This window comes from Miniopterus schreibersii (assembly GCF_964146895.1).
Source record: "Miniopterus schreibersii genome assembly, chromosome: 6".
Taxonomy (NCBI): Eukaryota; Metazoa; Chordata; class Mammalia; order Chiroptera; family Miniopteridae; genus Miniopterus; species Miniopterus schreibersii.
In genome coordinates this window covers 8,918,027-8,936,863 of record NC_138107.1, presented here as the reverse complement: position 1 = coordinate 8,936,863, position 18,837 = coordinate 8,918,027, and the positions used below count along the sequence as shown (strand labels likewise).

At 46.5% G+C, this 18,837-nt stretch overlaps 1 protein-coding gene across 5 annotated transcripts in view; it reads right to left on the bottom strand.

Annotated features, from left to right (window-relative positions):
- Positions 1–1,685: 1,685 nt before the first annotated feature.
- The window catches only part of RNF8 (ring finger protein 8), a 37,079-nt gene continuing 19,927 nt past the window's right edge, over positions 1,686–18,837 (bottom strand). For 2 of the 5 annotated variants that reach the window (XM_081140682.1, XM_081140685.1), the window contains 6 exons: positions 17,197–17,259; positions 15,039–15,128; positions 13,113–13,220; positions 10,684–10,888; positions 5,734–5,885; positions 1,686–2,161 (listed from right to left, as the gene is read on the bottom strand). In XM_081140682.1, the coding sequence (XP_080996808.1) occupies positions 5,758–5,885; positions 10,684–10,888; positions 13,113–13,220; positions 15,039–15,128; positions 17,197–17,259 (594 nt within the window). In that variant the 3' untranslated portion in view covers positions 1,686–2,161; positions 5,734–5,757. The remainder of the gene's footprint in view (positions 2,162–5,733; positions 5,886–10,683; positions 10,889–13,112; positions 13,221–15,038; positions 15,129–17,196; positions 17,260–18,837) is intronic. The other 3 variants (XM_081140683.1, XM_081140686.1, XM_081140684.1) reach the window with 2 other exon arrangements.

The following is an 18,837-nucleotide window of genomic DNA, read 5'->3' as shown; positions in this document are numbered from 1 at the left end:
AAGGAAAAGACCACACAAGCGTATCTGCTTAGAGAGAGGTCTCTAGAAGGACACACAGGGAGCTGGTAAGGCTTGTTGCCTCTGTGCAGGAAGTGGCCACTGGGGGCGAGGCTGAAGGGCTTTTCATTTTAGGTCCTCTTGTATTTTTCGATTTCAAACCATGTGACCGTATTACCAATTCAAAAAATGTGTATCTGGGGAGCATCTGAGCTCTTGCTCCCCAGCATAATTGGTCAGTTTGGCTTAAACAAACTCTTATAAAAATTAAAAAAAAAAAAAAAAAGTATCTGTACTCTTCTATAAGTGATTATGATAAGCTACCTTAAGAAATGAGTTGTTAGCCCTACCCGGTTTGGCTCAGTGGTTAGAGCAACAGCCCGCAGACTGAAGGGTCCCAGGTTCAATTCCGGTCAAGGGCACTCACCTCAGTTGCTGGCTTGAGCCCTGCCCCCCGTTGGGGTGCATGCAGGAGGCAAACAATCGATGTCTCTCTCTCACATCGATGTTTCTTTCTCTGTCTCTCCTGGACCTCCCTTCCACTCTCTCTAAAGTAATTAATGGAAAAAATATCTTCGGGTGAAGATTAACAAGATGAATAAGTAGCCCTGGTCGGTGTGGCCCAGTTCGTTTGGAGCGTTGTCCCGTACACAGGAGGTGGGTTCAATTCCCAGTCAGAGCACATACCCAGATTACGGTTCGATCTCCAACAGGAAGCAACAGATCGAATGTTTCTCTCTCTCACTTATATTTCTTTCTCTCCTCCTTCCTCTAAAATCAACTTTAAAAAAAGAATACGTAAGAATGGACACATGCCTGTGCAATCACATAGACAAAACACATGCGTAGGAGAAACGGGATTATCACATCAAGATGGTAATCTTTTCTCTCCGCTTCTCCAGGGTTTTTATGTGGTTTTGACAAATATTTCTGAAGCCTTGTTTCTATGTTTATTTACTTCTTCCTTGCTCACAGCAGTATTCGATCAGCACACATGGCAAGACAGGCGGAAATGAGGACGAGGGACGCCGGAACCCCAATTCACAGTAACTCAGCCAAGGAAGAAACCTACCAGCCCTAAAAAGTTGTCCGGTCCGTAGGTTCCAAACCTTATGAAAACTACAAAGAAGACAGGCAGAAAAAGGTAAAGGAAAAATACCTTTGCACCTGGAAGCAACTCGCTGAATGACATCACGCAGTTCACAATGCCAGCAGAGAGCTCGTTTCTAATGCCTGCTCTTCAGCTTCCCACACCGTCCCTCATTTTCAGCACTGGTAACCAAGGACACCACAGGGTTTCCCAAGCTTCTATTTCCCAAACATCAAACTAGTTTTTTTCTTAAACGCACACACATAAAATCATTGCCTGTGTTTTCTGACACCGGGTAAAATAGACTTGGAAACAGCTTCCAGACCCCAGCTGAAGGAACTCGCCCCATCCTGAAGCCCCATTGGTAAGCAGTGACCCCCTCTGGAATGAAAAGGAAACGCAACGGTCAGGGGCTTAACAGAGCCCACCTGCTACGGCCATGACCTCGGGCCTGGCTTCTTGGGCTGACAGTAGTCTGAGTCTATCATTTGATATAGCCGCTTTCCTCGTTGCAATTTACGAGCTGCCAGTGTTTACCTGTGAGACTGTCTGGGAGGTGGAAGGGAAGGAAGATAAATACACCAAAGCCCAGCCCAGCAACTGTTAAGTTATACATTTTATTTCCAGGAAACGACATCTTGTTTTCACAAAGAGGTATGCCATCCTCTCCAATAGAGGCCACCTTAGTTTTCAGGGGCAGCCACAGGGGTACATTCAAGCTGTCCGGAACAAATGTCAACGGAGGTATCAAAACAGTAACAGAAACAACAAATCTGAGAAAGCAAATGGAACTATACAACCACTCAACACGTGGTGAGGCAGTCTGTCCAGTACCCAAAGCTGTTGGGCGGTGGGCACCACCGTGCTTCGGACAACAGTGCAGCGGGGGCTGGCCAGCACGGGAGGCTCGTGATAACAACTTCCGACTCAGCCTCTGTCCCACGAGGTTCTCCCACGCTCTGTCCCAGTGCAGCCCAAGACCAGTCCACAGAGAGTCCTCCAAACTATCCCGAGCTCCACTGCCTGGCAGTCTTTCAAAGGCCTGGCAGCACAGTCTTCACAAGGGTCTCTTTGCTTTGGAGAGAAAGAGAAAAAAAATGAAAGTGGAACCTGCATGTCCCTTCTCTGGCCTCCCTACTGTCATCCTCCGTCTCTTCCCCACAGTGAAAACAGATCAGATCATGTCACTGCTCAAAGCCCACTCCTCACTTCCCCCAGAGAAAGAATTAAAGTCAACGTCCTCCCAAAGGCCAGTCAGGCCCCACACAACCTGCCTCCTGCCCAACCTCCTGCCCTCACCTCCTCCTCTCCTGGTCACTCGCTCTACTGTAGCTGTACCGGCCTCCTTGCTGTCTAACACCCCAAGCACGCTCCCCTTCCTATTCCTCCTGCGTGGGACCCTCTCCCCGGATGCAGCATGACCACTTCCTGCAAAGCTTTACTCAGATACTACCTTCTCAGTGATGCCTTCCTTGACTACTCCAGCAAAAACTGCCGATGCTCTCCCCATCACTCCCGACCCTTGCTCGCTCTTTCTCCATATTCGTCACATGTCACTTTTATTAGATTTTCACTTCTCTTTCTAGTCCTTGCACCTAGAGTAGTGCCTAGCACAAAGCTGGCCCTCAATATCTGTTGAAGGAAAGAGGGAATTGCATCCACAGCGACTGGCAGGGAGAGGTGGGGAGCTCTCCCTACATCGGGGGGCAGGGAGTCAGAAGGGCTATTTACTGGCCTCCAGTCTTTTCCGATAGCTTCTGCTTCCTCGATCCTGGAGAAGCAGGAATCCTGCCTACGCTAAGGGCACAATAAAGCCACCAAGGAAACTGTCCCCTTCCCTGAGACTGAGGTCTGGGATGCTTTGGTAGGAGGATTGAAAGGGTTATAAAAGTTCCTCTTCTCTCACTTCTGGGCAGCCTGTGAGGTGGCAGGCCTAGGGGCGGGGCACGCTGTCAGCCTAGGAAAGCAGGGAGAACCATGCATGGCTGCCTTCCTCTCAGCTAAGGGCCTCACCTGACAGCTCACAGGAAAATGCAGAAGCCATGGGAAGAAACGCTCTTGACTGCCCTCAAGTAAACCTTTGCCTGCCCTCCCACATTATTCCCCTCTCTCTAGGACATGGGCTGTTCCCTCCTACTTTTAAAGACTAGTTCCTCTCTGGGCTCTGCACCCCCTCCCCTCCCCTGCCTTCCTAGGAGGTGTCCCACACACCATCTCGGCTTCCCAGCATCTCTTCTATAGGCTCCTTTCATTCAGCAACTGAACATGCTAAACTCTCTCATATCTTCAAAAAAACAAAATAAAAAATTCCTTTACCCTGACTTCCTCCCCCCCAAAGGACAGCCTTCTCTAGGAGCTGCTCCCCACAATTGTAGCCAAATTTCCCGAAGAACCTGTCTAGCCTTACCCTTGCCACACTTTCACCTTGTACCCATTCTACAATTCACTGCTGCTGGGCTTCTGACCCCGAGTCCCCCACATGCCCGCTACACCCAAAGGGCACTTTTTCATCCGTATCTCCTCAGCAGCATCTCACACTGCCGATCCCTCAGTTCCTAACACTCATAAATGTGCATTTACTGAAGACCTGCCAAACACTCTCCTAGGCCCCGAGAAGACCGCACACAGTAAGATAAAACCCCTGCCCTCAGTCTACAAATCGAGGGGCAAGAGCACACAAATACAATTTCAATCTTGTAAATATCTGAAATAAATAAATAGGGAGATGTCTAGAATGTAATAGGGGCTACCTCAGACAGGGCAGGGTCAGGAAGGCAATAAGCACACCACTCTGATGTCTTCTGTTGCGTATCCCACAGGCCTCTCCACCTCTCTTGGACCACTCCTCATTGTGTGCCCTACACACTCCTCTTCCACTACCCGTCCCTTCAATGTTGGTGTTTCTCCGGGATGTGACTTGACCTTTGGCTCTCATCATCTACGGAGAAGACCCCCAAATCTAATGTCTTATACGTAGTATCTGGGCTTCAGGTCCACATATTTAAATGCCCTCAGGCACTCTCAACTTACTTTGGCCTAAACTACTTTAGTCTAAAACTAAACTTACCTCCCTGACAAACGGCTCCTTATTTCAGCGAATGCGCCATTGTCTGCCCAGCTGTCCGACATAAACCGGAGTGACCCACAACTCTGAGCTCCCTCGTTCCTCACAGCAAACCAGCTCCACACACCTGTCAATTCCACCCCCAACACAAGTGCCCAAGTCCAGCCACTCTCTGTATCCCCACTATGTCTCTGGCCATCACCCTGGGCCAGAGTTGCTGCCTCTGTTCTTGTTCCCATCACCATATATCATTTCACTGCAGCCACATTAGACCATCCAGAAAAATATAAAAATGAACAGTCACGTCTCCACTGCAAGTCGTCTGGAGTTTTCCCACAGCCCCCAGTCTAAATCTTTCAGACAGGCTGGGAGACCCTTCATGATCCAGTCCTGTCTGCTTTTCCAGTGTCACTGCTCAGCACGCTCTCTGGCACTCTACATAACTGCCACTTTGCACTGTATTGGCCCTCAAAACCCCTTGCTTTCTTGTTTTTGGCCTCTAATATGCCACCTCCTTTTCACTTCCTTCCACTTCTCTGCCTTCTCTTGACCTTTGCCTAGGACCATTCCTCTCTCTCATTGTAGCATATCACCACAACCAACCTAGGCCCTGCATCTGGACCAAAGCTCCACAAGGGCAGACTGCACGTGCCCCACCCACTTTTATTCCCTGAGAAAAAAGAAAGACCCAGAGGAAGGAAGCAAGGAGGAAATGTTTCTTTGAGGTTGGTTCTGGTTCTGGTTCCATGGGCGAAGGGTAAAAAAGGTCCCAACTCTCCAGGGTAGGAAAGCAGAGGGCAGTTCAAGCAGGAGCCCCAGCAGAAACAGGTACATGCCTGGTCTTATCAGGCTTCTTAAGAACCACAGCAGCAGGCACCTGGACAGGATATCTACCCAGCTGACACAAAGACACCTCAATGGTGATGTACATGATTCTACAGTATTCTGTGGGGGAGGGAAAAGGAGGAAAAAGGTTTCCATGATGAATTCACAGAAATCTAGAATACCCACTTATCTGAGCTTGCTCTAAGATACTCTACTTCTAGCGTTAAGTGTAGGAACCAAGAAATTCTCAAGGAAGAGCTGTTTTGGGTATTGACACTACTCTACATTTCCACAGGGTCTTCTACAATAAGTTCCTGGAAGTCGGTCTAAAAAACCAATCATAAAGTTGCACATGAGTGGGAAGAGAGGATTCACTTTTTAGAGAGCCAAAATAACTGTTTTATCATTGCAAAAAACAAAACCAAAAAAGCCAGGCAGGCAGGGAGGGAAGGAGGGAGCAGGTGGCCTGGGGTGGGGAAGGTGACAGAAGGGGTGGGCTCTCATGTAATAGATCTGCAAGGAAGGAAGGGATGGGAGCTGAGGAGGGCACCAGCTTGGTCAGATGGCCGTTGTGCTGGGGGGAAGGACAGGTGGGAGCCTGGACAGCAAGGGATGGGCCTCTGTAATACTTTTAACAATAAAGATAAATTTTTTTAAAAAAGTTAGGAGAAACTTCTGCTATGGAAAACAGCAACAAGTGATCTGAAGTCCCTCCTGCTGGACACCCCAGCCCATTCCCAGAGCTGCTCACACTTACTTCTCTTGAAGCTCTAGCGTGTGCTCATGTTCCTCCCCTAGGCCCTTCTCTCCGGCTAGTGGGCAAGCCTTGGCCAGCAAGTACTGGTCTTGCCCTCAGTACAACGTGGTGGTGGTGGTGCTGGTGGGCGGTGCTCACCAGAGATGCCAACTCTGCAGGCAGGTAAGCAAAGGTCAGCCCTGGTTTCTTCACAATAGCATGGTGCCCCCAAACCCAGCCACGTATGCATTTGGGGTGCACTGAAGGGTTATTATTCTAGGAAGGTCAATCTTCTAAGCTGTGAAAGCTTATGCAGGTCCCTGCAGGGAGGTGGTAGCCTTTGGTGAAGACACTCTACCACAGGGCACTAGTCAAAACAGTTTTTTTTTGTTAATCCTCACCCTGAGGATATTTTTTCCATTGCTTTTCAGAGAGAGTGGAAGGGAGGAAGGGGAGGGGGGAGAGAAACATCAATTTGAGAGAGACATAGACTGGTTGCCTCCCGCATGTACCATGAGTGGGGGCGGGAACGAAACTGCAACCCAGGTACATGCCCCTTGACTGGAAATTGAACCCACAACCCTCCAGTGCGCATGCCGACTCTAACCACTGTGCCATACTGGCCAGGGAAAGCTTTTGACCTCCAGATGGAAGGACCATTCAGAAATCTCAAGGACTACAGAGTTGATAAGAAATTCGAGGTTCTGGGACTTCCTGGGTACCTACTTCATATTCCAATTAATATCTCAGCACCTGACTTCTAAGGTCACAGTCCCTTCCCCCACTGGGGGAATGGTTCCTATGCTGCCCATGCCACTTACAACTGTGCATTCTGAGATGCCAATAAGGGCGACGAGGGGGACACCACTGAAGGGACACGGAAAGGAAGAGCAATAGGAGACAAAAAAAAGGAGGAGAAGGGAAGGAAAAAAGGAGGGGGAGCAAAAGACACCATCAACAAAACGAAAAGGGATGGTTGTGCGTTTGATCCCAGGTTGGGGCGCATATGGGAGGTAACTAATCGATGTCTCTCTCTCTTTGTCTCCCTCTCTGCCCCATCCCCCGTTACTCTCTCTCTAAAAATAAAAACATATCCTTGGGTGAGGGTTAAAAAAAAAAAAAGCAGCTAAGAAAACAATATATATATGGGGGCAAAAAATGGAGAGTGGTTTTGCACTACTAAGAAAAAAGCTTCTAGTAATAAATCTGCTCATTCTCTATCCCATGACAATTTTTCAAAGGATAAATTTTTAAGCGAAAAATTCAGGGAAGCTGCGGTTCATAAACCTTTCTCCCAACCTCAGTGCACCTGAGGGTCATGGCACACCCCACTAGCAGCCTAGGTTCAACAGCACAGCATCAAGGGAGTTAGGGAATATAGTTTGAAAAAGCCCCTGGATTGGAAATCACTGTTCTAAAGGACCAACAGGTCTTATTTCTAGATAATCTGCTTTCTTCTTTTCTGAGCACAATCCAAACAAACTGCTAGGGAAAGCTAACAGTGGGAATGTTAACACTCTTGTTAACCAACGAACATTGAACGAGAACAGAATGGGGGAGGGGAGCAGCTGAGACTCCCCAGCTCCAGAGGGAGAGCCTGTGCAAGGGATAAATGTCTTCCCTGCAGACAAATCTCCTGTCAGCTTTCCAGATAGTTACAATTACTCATGTGACAGGCACTTACTGGATGCTCCTTATCTGCCCAGGCTTGGGAGCACCCTTTCTTCAACACAGGATCTGGCATCCTCACATCCTCCTCCTCTATAATCTGGCCACCCAGAGTTTACAAGGGATCAATGGCTAATCAGTCATGAGGCACTGCACCTCCCACGGGACATGGAACTTGAACACAACAATCAGCCAGGGAGGCCTGGGTGGGGCTGCTCCTGGTGGAATCCAAGCCCAAGGCCGCCACAGACAGGCAGGGCTCCCTCTCTGAACCTGTGCTAAGAGCAACCCCTGCCAGGAGGAAAACAGCCCTGCCAGTATCAGAACATTGACAACTACAGGCTTGCCAATCCCAGTTCCCAGATCCTAAGTTTGGTCTTTTTAAAATTCCCATGCACTGGGGATTAAACCAGCTTGCAACTGGCAAGGAAAGTTGGTATTTAAACTGAGATTTTTCTCTAAACCCCACACTGCAGACCAGTGAAGCTGCTGATGGCTCTGGCACATGGTTTCCTAATCGGGCCTCAGAACCTTCTGTTTGTCTCTAGAGAAAACCTCAAAGCTGCACTCGCTGTGATAACTGCAGAAACTGAGACCGGTGCCAGAATGGCCTCAGCCGATGACTGCCCCAGGGAGGCTGATTTGGCTTCCTGTGCAGCTCCTAGTGTTACCAGAAAGGCAGAGAGATACCCTCTTTAGCCTTTGGAGAGAAAAGGGAGGTGGATATTCTTTCCCTTTCCTATGCTGCACGAAGCCATCTAATGAGCTCGAACTTTCGAGAAGAAACCTAGTCAATGCACTGAGAGAAAAAGTACTTGGGTGTCCCCACCCCACAGTCCCAGCATACTTCAGCTCAAAGGCTGACCGTGGGCAGCTCTGGGTTCCCAGGTCACTGTTCTTATAGAACAAAGAGAGGAAAGAAACAGAAGGCACTTGCAATGCCTCAGCAGACACGCTGCTCTGGCACCATGGAGACATTCTGTCTTGTGTGGACCAAGAGGGGGCACCGCCAGAAACAAACCACTGCTTCTCATACTCTCTGCTTTGCTTGTGCTGAGTCTGCCTGGGCAGCTTCCCTCTCAGGGAACCTTTAACTCACTTCATAAGGCACTTCCTCTGTGAAGCCCCCTCCCACGTTCCACCTGCCCAGGCCAAACTGCTGTCCTCTTCCCCAGTTTCCTACACTCTGCTGTGGAACTTGTGACACTTCCTACTTCCTCCCTCTCTGCCCCTCCACAGACGGTGAGTGCTGCGAGACTGAGACAGTGCCTCATTTACCATTTTATCCTGGCCTGTAGCACAGTGTTCCTGTAAGTGCTCATGGAATGATGGGAGGTGGAGAGGAGTGATGGGATTCTGCCAGAATCAAGTGACTCCTGAGAGGTATTAAAAAAAAAAAATCTCGGGGGGGGGGGGGGGCTTAAAATTGGGCACAGGTGAGAATATCTTCCTTGAGTATAATAGGATCAAGCACACTCCCTGTTCAGCACCGGCACCACCTGGCTCCGTGACAGGTTCGATGCCTTGCTCTGGCTGACCACCTGAGGGCCAGTCTTATACCACAGCTGCTCGAAAATCAGCATCAGATTCCAGGCCCTACTCCAAGTGGCTGATATCTGCTGAAGGGCTAGCAGAAAGCAAGCAGTGGAGAGAAGGCCCTATTGTTAGCAGTGTGGCTTTTAAGCCTTCAGCTTCTCTGAACTTAGAGAAAGTACATCCAAAGACACACATGAATACAGATTACCAGTGGCCAGGTAGTGGGAAACACCTGTAACGGCAGCAAGCTCTAGCTCTTCTCTGATAGGCACTTATGTGCAGCCAACTCATATCACAGCACTTGGCTTTGAAGCTTTCTTGCAAGGCAGTGCTACACTAAATTATTACAGGGACTTAAAGTGATAATCAAATCCACACTGCTTCTATGCACTCTCATCCTTGTGCAATGACCAATCCTTCTTATCCATTAACACATTGTATGCGGGAAACGTATTTATACATTTTACTTTGACTGGTAGTAGAGCGCGCAATGAAAACTACCCGCAAACAATGTGTTAAGTTCCTTGTGCTTTGCCAAGGACATATCCTTTTGCCAAAGGACATTCAAGTCTTAAGCAGAGTGGCTTTGCAACCCCAACACAGCAGGCTGCAGGGGTGATGAGATCACTTGATTAAGTAAGCAGTTGTTCACTATGGAAGCATGGTTCGTTAGGAAAACTTACCCATCCCTTCCCCAATCTCTCTTTTTTTTTAAACCCTCACTTGAGGATATTTTTTCCATTGCTTTTCAGAGAGAGTGGAAGGTGGGAGTGGGGGGAGGGGAAGAGAGACATTGATGAGAGACACATTGATTGGTTGCCTCCCGCACACACCCTGACTGGGGCTGAGGATCGAGCCTGCAACCAAGGTATGTGCTCTTGATTGGAATAGAAACCAAGACTCTTCCGTCCGTGGGCCAATGCTCTAACCATTGAGCAAAACTGGGCTTCCCCTATCTCTTTACCCAAATTCCCTCCAACTGGGAGACTTTTTGGGAAATATATTAGGATCCCCAATGAAAATGCAGTAGGATTAAGTTTACCCATCTCTAGTTTAACATTATGTCTAATGTGGGTAATTAAGCTGTGACTTTTTTTTTTAATCCTCACCCTGAGGATATTTTTTTCCATTAATTTTCAGAGAGGGTGGGAGAGGGGGGGAGAGACAGAGGAAGAGAGAAACATCAATGTAAGAGTGACACATAGATTGGTTGCCTCCTGCACAAGCCCTGACGAGGGCCGGGGATTGAGCCTGCAACTGAGGTGCATGCCCTTGCCTGGAACTGAACCCAGGGCCCTTCAGTGCGCAGGATGACACTCTAACTGCTGAGCAAACCAGCTAGGGCAAGCTCTGGCTCTTATAGAGAGAATCTGTATATGTGTTTTCTTCAGGTATTCAAGTTGTGAATCTCTGACTTGTACGCATCGTATATATAATTGATTGTACACCCAACCCAAGGGTTTTGCAACACCTGGACAGCAACTAAACTGTCTTGGACAACAGCACCTCCTAGTGGTCAGTACAGCAAACTGTCTGACCATGTGTTTCTAATCAGATCTTTTTTTACAACTATAACCAAGGCACATACACTAAGCCTCCCCCTTTCCCTTGTGAGCAAGTAACTGAGTGAATGATACTTCAACTCTTTCTCACACATTATCTTTAACTCCTTTTACTTTCCCCATTTCTTCCACATCATCTTTAGCTTAAGAATCTTTCATCTGAATCTCTCCCCCAGTTTGTAAATCCTTCATTGAGGGCACTCACCTTTTCGTCTCTTAATTAGGTCAATTCGTCGTTCTTTTACTTCTGAACTCAGATTATCTACCATCTTACTAATGCAATTGTCCAGAACCAGGGAGGGTGTTTTAGACTTGATGTCCTTCCGACAAATGGGGCATTCTACCTTCCGCTTCATCCATTCATTGATACAATAGGAACAGAAACTGTGGGAACAGTTCAAGGTGACAGCCTGCAATGGGAATGTGAACACACGTCAGAATTGTCAAGCTTACTTTCCCAGAGTGGGTGTGATCTCAAAGGGAAGGCCAAGTGGATTTTCAATCAGAATCTTATCTAGAAAGCTTATAAAAGGTACCAGAATCATTCTCAGGGATGGGAAAATTTAAGCTTCAAGTTAGACGATTTTCTTTCTCAAAGTTTATAAACTCAGGCCCCAGGAGACTGATTTGTCTGTCTTGTTCCACCAACTCTGGTCACTGCCAAACATGGGTTAGCTACCTTACAAACAAATGTCATTGGACACAGGGAGGGCTAGTAAACGTGTGAATGTTTGGTACAAATACATCACTAATTCTGTCATGAAAAACAAATGTGTCTTGCTAATGGGGAATTAGAACTTCAATTTTAATATAGGAAGGGAAACACACATGGAAAACTAAGTACATAGGATGGTAGGAGTCCTCTGTATTCAAAAGAAACCAAAAAAGTAAAATAAATGTAAAAGGCAACTAAAAAGGCTGGAGAAACAGGGAAAAAAAGGGAAAACTATAATGGGCTCCCTGACAGTGCCTGACCCTGAGAAGGGAGAAAGCAGGGGAGCCCTGCCATTTGAGGGGTAACTCTGAGTAAATCCAAGGGTCACATTTCTGCCAGGGTGCTGTGCTTCCCCCCCCCCGCTCCCCCCTCCCTTCTTCCCCTTCCCCCCTTCCCCCCTTCCTCCCTTCCTTCCTTCCTTCCTGAATCCTCACCTTAGGATATTTTTTCTATTGCTTTTCAGAAAGGGGAGGGAGCGGGGGCAAGGGCGAGATTGGCTGCCTCCTGCACACGCCCCAGTCGGGGCTGAGGACCGAGCCTGCAACTGAGGTACATGCCCTTGGCCGGAATCAAACCCGGGACCCTTCAGTCTACGTAGGCTGACGCTCTAACCATTGAGCAAAACCAGCTAGGGTGCCTGGGTGCTTTTCATTCCCAAGAATATAAACCATTCTCTTCATTACTCTTGTTTATGTACATCTCCTAAGACACAACTTTTCTGAGGCTCAAAAGTCTTCATTCCTGGTTTTAGGATAGCAATGGAAGATAACACAGAAATTACGTGTTTCAAATGCCAAGCTGAGCCCCGAAAGCCAACTAGGAGACAATCTGTTTACTATAGGAAGTAAATTCTTATGAATGGCACTAAAAACCTGTCCGATTAAAATGAAACCTCTTTCCAACACTGACTTTAAGAGTTGATAGTAGAAAAGGTCAGGAGGTATGCAGTAAACAAAACATAAGTCACAATGTCTGCCTTGTCTGTCTGTGCAAAGGCCCCAGTTGGCTAACTCGTCCCCTGTTCCAAGCCCCCTTTCCTTGTCTTCCCTTGGTAGAATCCATAACCCTGTGAAAACAACACTAACGGAGCTTCTCTTAAGAAGGGAATCAAATGACTAGAAATTATGGGGAAATTTGTGACCTGAAGTCAAAGTGGATCCAGAGCAAACAAACAGGTCTGCTCAGGAGACATTTTTCAGGAGGCTGGTAGAATCACTCTTGTTAAGACCAGAAAAAAAGAAGCAGTGTCAGTATGTGATTTCTTTTATAAAGGGATCTGGAAAGCACTGTCATTTAACAAGCACTGTCACTGAATTTAAAGTTGTGGTATAACATGAACTGGTCACAAATGGTAGAATTAGCAAAAAATAAGAATTTGTGCAAAAGTATGACAGGTTAACCAATGGTAACCTAGGAGGGAGATGTTTCATTTTCACAAGGAGCCCCGGAGTCCCTGAAACCTGTTCCACGTGTGTGCTGAACTGTCAATGACTACATCAATGGCATTATCGCCCTGTTTAAAAGTCTGCACTGCAGCCCACTCTCAGCACTGTGCCCATTCCGAGTAAGGAGAATAGCCTTATTGAGCAGCTTTATTCTGACACTTCAAAAATCTAATGCCATGTGGCCCTGTATTCTCCCCAACAACAAAGAGATAAAGGCTTTATTGCAGCTAAAAATATTGATTATATCAAGTAACTACTAAAGAACAAATGAAATAAGAAAAAGGACAGTAAAGTTAAAGACTATAAAAACAAATCAGAGGCAGCCACCTCTAGAGGTCACTTTCAAGTCACATAGCTACAAGAAGTTCCTGCAAGAAAAAGCTCTTCAGAATGTTCCCCTACAGCAGCACAGCCTGTATAGCTGAGGCTTCCACGGTTTGGCAACAAGGCTCGCGAGCCGGTGTTCATAATTACCTCAATGAAGTACTCTGAGCAGATGATACACTGCAGCTCATTCTCTAGCACGTCATTCATGTGGCTAAGAACTTCCTCCTTCTGTGCCTGCACCTTCTCCTTCTCTTCCTGCAAAAACACACAACCCCGCCCGTCATTCAGGAGGACCAACAAGAAAGCGAAACAGGACAGGGGGCAGGGCTAATCATCTGGAATAGGATCCAGAAGGAGTCTAAATTAAAAATTCATCCTGGCGGAGCAACACAGAAAACAAAACACTTTCCCTAAGGGGTACTATTTCTCAGAACTGCTTTCTAACATGGGGTATCCTCCTCCTTCCCTTCTCCACTTTTTCAGTATTTGTAGTTTCTGTATCCTTCCCCAAATTAACCAAATGAGAAAAACTGAAGGGAGCATACTAACCCCACCAACCACCCAAGACCAGAATGAGACATTCAGTATCTCACAGCGAACTGCAATTCAGAGGTGATATAAAATCGTCCCCAAAGCTAAAAACTCACTGGACAAAACAGAAGACATAAAGAACAGTACACAGGGGCAGGAAACTTGAATTAGTGTATATGGTCCCTTGTGCTCTTTGTAGCTGTCTCTTCTGTAACAGAGGGATAATCCCTATACTCCCTGGAGGCTGCAACGGTGGCCTCTTGAAGTATCTTCAGGCCCCATGCTCTATACTTGCCACGTCCCACTCCTGCAGAGGCCTGCAGTGCAATTTCCCTGTGCTTTCCCCAAGAGGTCGGAGCACTTGCGGACAACCTTTTTAGGAAGCGTCCTAGGTGTGCACTCTTGAAGCAAACATTTACTTAAGTTAGCACCTCATCCCCCAAAAAGAAAGTATCAGGAGCCCCTGAGGGAGATAGTAATGCCACGTGGAGAATGCAGTTGACTCATTTTTCATCTTTTATTTTTCTTCCAATCAAAGCGAAGACTATCAGCCTGCTTATGGCAGTGAAGGAGGTCTGGACCCGTTTCTGACTAGAGTCAAGCTCCCTGAACACGTATGAGTTGCTGGATTTAAAAGATGGTGGTTTCTTGGAGGTTTGGGAAAGATGGTACTACGTGATTTAAACAGAAGATAAGGCTACCAACCAACTGAAAAGTCAGTCTCCTTTCTGTGCTTTGCTCTAGGGCTGTATGTGAGGAGGGGTGGGCTGAAAGATACAGCCGGGCTCCGGCAGTGATTTTGGGGCAGAGGCTGAAAACTGATGGCCTGTGGACTGGATTCGGCCTACAGACCTATTTAGTTTGGCCCTTATGGTATCAAAAAACTGAACTTGTTGCCAATATTCAAAAATTGGGATATTTTATACATAAAACATCTGGATTTCTATCTTTTTATACACAAACATCTGGATTTCTATCTTCTGTGGAAAACTCAGATCTACAACACTGGGCTTGCACTTCTGGATGGCAACAACTGCTGCAGCACAGCTGCCTCTTGGGGTGGAGGTGGGGGCTAAGGTCCTTTCCCACGCACCTTTGTATTCACAGGACACTTTACTCACTTCCATACCAGTCCGACCTTGGTGGGCACTTGAATTAATAACCCGTAACTTATGAGTTCCACTGATTTGATGTGGGAAATTACATAAATACATGAGGATGAACTACTTTTATTTTGACTACAGCATTCCTTAGCCTATGTCGGCGGGACAGGCAGAAAGAGCATCTACCATAGACAATGGACTAGACGGCAGGGTGTGTGTCTTATCCCTAGCATTCCGCTTCCGCATGAGGGAAGAAAACAGATGTTGTCTCACAGGCAGAACCTTCTATCGGTCTGAGTAATTTTACAGGTTATTTCCCCTGAGGCCAGGAACAGCCATATACTCTCTCTCTCCATTCACCATAGCAACCCTTGTACTGTTGAAAATGCTGAGTTGCATGTACTAACCAAATTCTAAACCTTCATCTTCTTTCTAGTACCTTGGTCTGCTCCAATTCTTTGTTCTTGGCTTGAATGATTGCTTCAAAGTCCTTCTTGCTGCGGTTTAGCTCCTCCATTAGAGCCCGATGCTGCAGAAACATAGCAGAACCACACTCAAGACAGGCTACAGTACATCCTGCCTTTTAGCCACGAATGCCTGCTCCCCCGCTCTGTCAGTGGCATTAGTTCAAGGGATCAATGGACTGGCAATTTAAAAATAATGCCTTTGCCTTTGTTCCTTCAGGACATCTCAATTACCTGCTGCTTTTCCAGGGAAGGAGAAAAACAGGGAGGGAGGCCATGAAATATTAATCTCTCTGGAAATAGCCCAGCCTCCGTGGCCATTGCGATCAACTGAGGGACTGCCTTCCAGGGAGTCTGATTCTGCAGGTGTCGCTGGGGGCCCAGGAATGTTCATTTTTAAAAGCTACCCAAGTGATTTTAAAACCAATGCTCAAGAACTAATAAGTAACTCTGAGGCTACCCAGCACTGAGAGTGGGCTTTTTTGTTGTTGCTGTTAATTCTCACCCGAGGATATTTTTCCCATGGATTTTTTAGAGAGAGTAAGAGGGGAAGAGACAGAGAGAGAGAGAGACATCAATGTGAGAGACACACATCAACTGGCTGCCTCCCACACATGCTCCAACCAGGGATGGGGATCAAGCCTGCTACCAAGGTATGTGCCCTTGACTGAACTTGAACCCGGGACCCTTCAGTCCTCGGGTGAACGCTCTAACCACTAAGTCAAACCAGCCAGAGCCTGGGTATTCATCTTGACTGCTAATCAGATGTGTGTGGTAACTCATCTATAAAATGGGAAAACAGATGCCTCTCCCACATCAATGTTAATAATAAAATAACAGATACGAAAGCATTCGGAAAAGTTTTTAAGCTCTACATAAATGCCAGTTGTTATAATGGTCTGGTAAATGAAAAGAAAAAAAAAAGCCTCAGAGAGACCAAAAGGTATAGCCATGTTTCATTTGAGAGCGAGAGCTGTGTCCCCAGGCATGTTGTTGTAGAACCATGACCTAAGAGTATCCAATCTGAGGCTAATGAATGGCCACTGGCCCAGTACCCTATGCTGATTGAAAATGTCTCCCTGTCTGCCTCAGGAGAGGGTAAGGAGTTGTGGGTATGGAGTACTCAGTGATCCCTCAGGGATTTCCAAGTAGCAGAACCTTACTCTTTCCCAGTCAATTTCAAAACAGTATCCGAATAGTAATTTAATAATGCTCTAAATGGGAAACATGCCTACCCCCACCCCCCAAAATAAACAAACTTAGAAAATAAAATTTTTTTAAAAAATTGAATTTTCACCTAATCTTTTCCAAAGCTGTTTGTGCACCCCTAAAGGAAATCAAGGCAGGCACCTCCCAAGCTTTTAATGATATGTGACTGCTAGTACTGTAAGAAGACTGGGAGGCAGGTATGCAATAAAAGAATTTTAAGGATAAATTATCCTAAACAAACTCAAATGTGATCACTCAATTTTTCAAGGAGGCATGGCCATGAACCATCCCACTATGCTGACTAAAGTTGCATCAAACAGGACAGAAGATAAAGCAAGGTTTAAAGATGTAAAAAAGTGTTTATAAAAATAATCAGATGAGAGAAGTAGTCAAGCTAAATGAAATAAATTACAGGCTATCTTTTAGGAGAATTTTATTCCTGTGAGCCCTGCCCTTTCAGTAACTCAGTATGTTCTGCTGTTAAACTGCACATTCTCTACCTGACCTAAAATGCTTAATTGGAACATTCTCCAATGGTTTCTGGACAGCTTCAGCTCAGGAACGGCGAGGGAATGGAGGCCTTGCAGGCCTTGGTGGTGGCCAAGTTCTAGCTTGCAATCCCCTCTGCTGCCCTCACCTTTCTGGGAATGCAGCCATTTCCCCAGAGCCTCCTAATTGCTACAGGCTCCATTCCATCTTCACTAAAGCAGCTTCTGCTCAGATGAAGATGTGAGTTTTCATGCTGAGGTCTGGCATGTCTGTGAGGTTCCAATCTCTGACCTGATGGTATGAACAGCTGCCACCTGCTCTATCTACAGACTGGAGGTGCCGCAGAAGTGTGCGCTAAGCAGCAGAGGCAGCCAGTGGCCACGCAAAACCTGACTTCCCCCACTCCACAGCCCACAATGGCAAGAGATAAGTTACCTCCTGCAGAGCCTGGGCCAGCTGTTGCTTCAGGTCCTCTTCTCCTTGCTCTTTCTCCAAACCCTGCAAAGCCAAAAACAAAATGGAAGGTTTGCCGGGGGGGGGGGGGGGGGGGAGCAATAAAATCTAGCAACAAGGAGAGCAGACCAGCTAGCATGAGCATCTGGAAACAACAGGGGGCAGGAAGCAGGTGGAAAATTTCCTATTTTACTTAGCTGTTGACAGTAAGGGGTTTAAGCAGTTATCTGCTTAAATGCTGCTTACCTCAGGCTGTCACTTTTAAGCCACCACTCGGCTGTTCTGGAGAAACTCTGGGCTAATACTCCAAGTTTCCTTTTCCATAAATGCTGTGACTCCCAAAAAGGTGTAACCTGAAAGGTGCTGAGCCATCGACTATCTAAGCACAGCCATAAAACCCCCAGGCCGGCACTCACGGGCTGCTCCATGCTTCTTCCTTGATTCTGGGCACCCTCCGTCTCTCACGGTGCATCTCTGCCACTTACAGCCCATGAACTGCTCCTTCTCCCACCTTACCTGAGCTTAGGCTGTATTTCCTCCATTGGCCCCCTCGCCAGGGTGCCTTCCACACCATCAGCACCCTATGTCCAGCACCTTCCACAAAACCTCTGGGCCCTTCCCTCTTTACTTCAAGAATCACCTACCCATCTAAGATGTCAACTTGAAATTGTTCTTTAATTTAAATACACTGACTTAAAACTGTTATGATTTTATGGGTATAATACATTTATTAAGCATCTTTATAACCACCTGAACTCAACTATAGTACCAGGCAACGTGGGTGTTCAAAAAAAAAAGCATCTGTGTGAAGCAGGAAGGATTAAATGAGCTTCTGAGCAAGTAGTTGGGGTAGGATTAATCCCTAGGGCTTGGTGGCAGAGAGAACTCCAGCTAATAAATAAAGGACTAGATACTATGAGTCACTTATATGTGAGCCTCTCATACCTGGAGAAATTTTCTAAACCAGTCCTTTTGGCCTTTCTTTACCATTTTGGTATGGGAAAAGACTTTACAGCTATTCCTTGAAGCATGCCCAGAGCAGCCACAACTATAGGGTGTATCAAAAAAATGTATATTACACACTTTGAATAATCATAAAGGCCATGTGTATTAAAATAATTTCATTTTCAAAATCAAGCTATCAGCTGTAAAAGTGTATATGCATTTTTCTGGGACACCCTGTATTAATGAACAATAACTCTTGTTCCTGAATACATTAGCCTTTAAAGAGAGTTCTGCTCCAGGAAGGGTGGCGCACAGCAAATATGCAGAGATAAACCTCCCTGTATCGATTTCAAGACTAGTCTATGCTGGGTAAGGGAAGCAAAAAGGTACACATAATCAGTGCATCCCCTTAGAAAGACCTATTTAATCCATGGCCTCTGCTAATACTACCAGTGCAAGGGGATAAGAGATTAGAATGAAATTTATAAATTGTTCAGAAATAAGAGAACACTACTGGCTGTTCCTTGCCCTGAACAAAGTAAACAAAAGATAAAAGCTTTTTCACTTCAATCCTAATTGGCCTGTTTTAGTTCTAAGTCAACAATGGGGAATTCCTGACATTCAATATTACCTGAGCAAGTAGGTGGGAATAAACCTGTGGAGCTGACATTTTGAGCA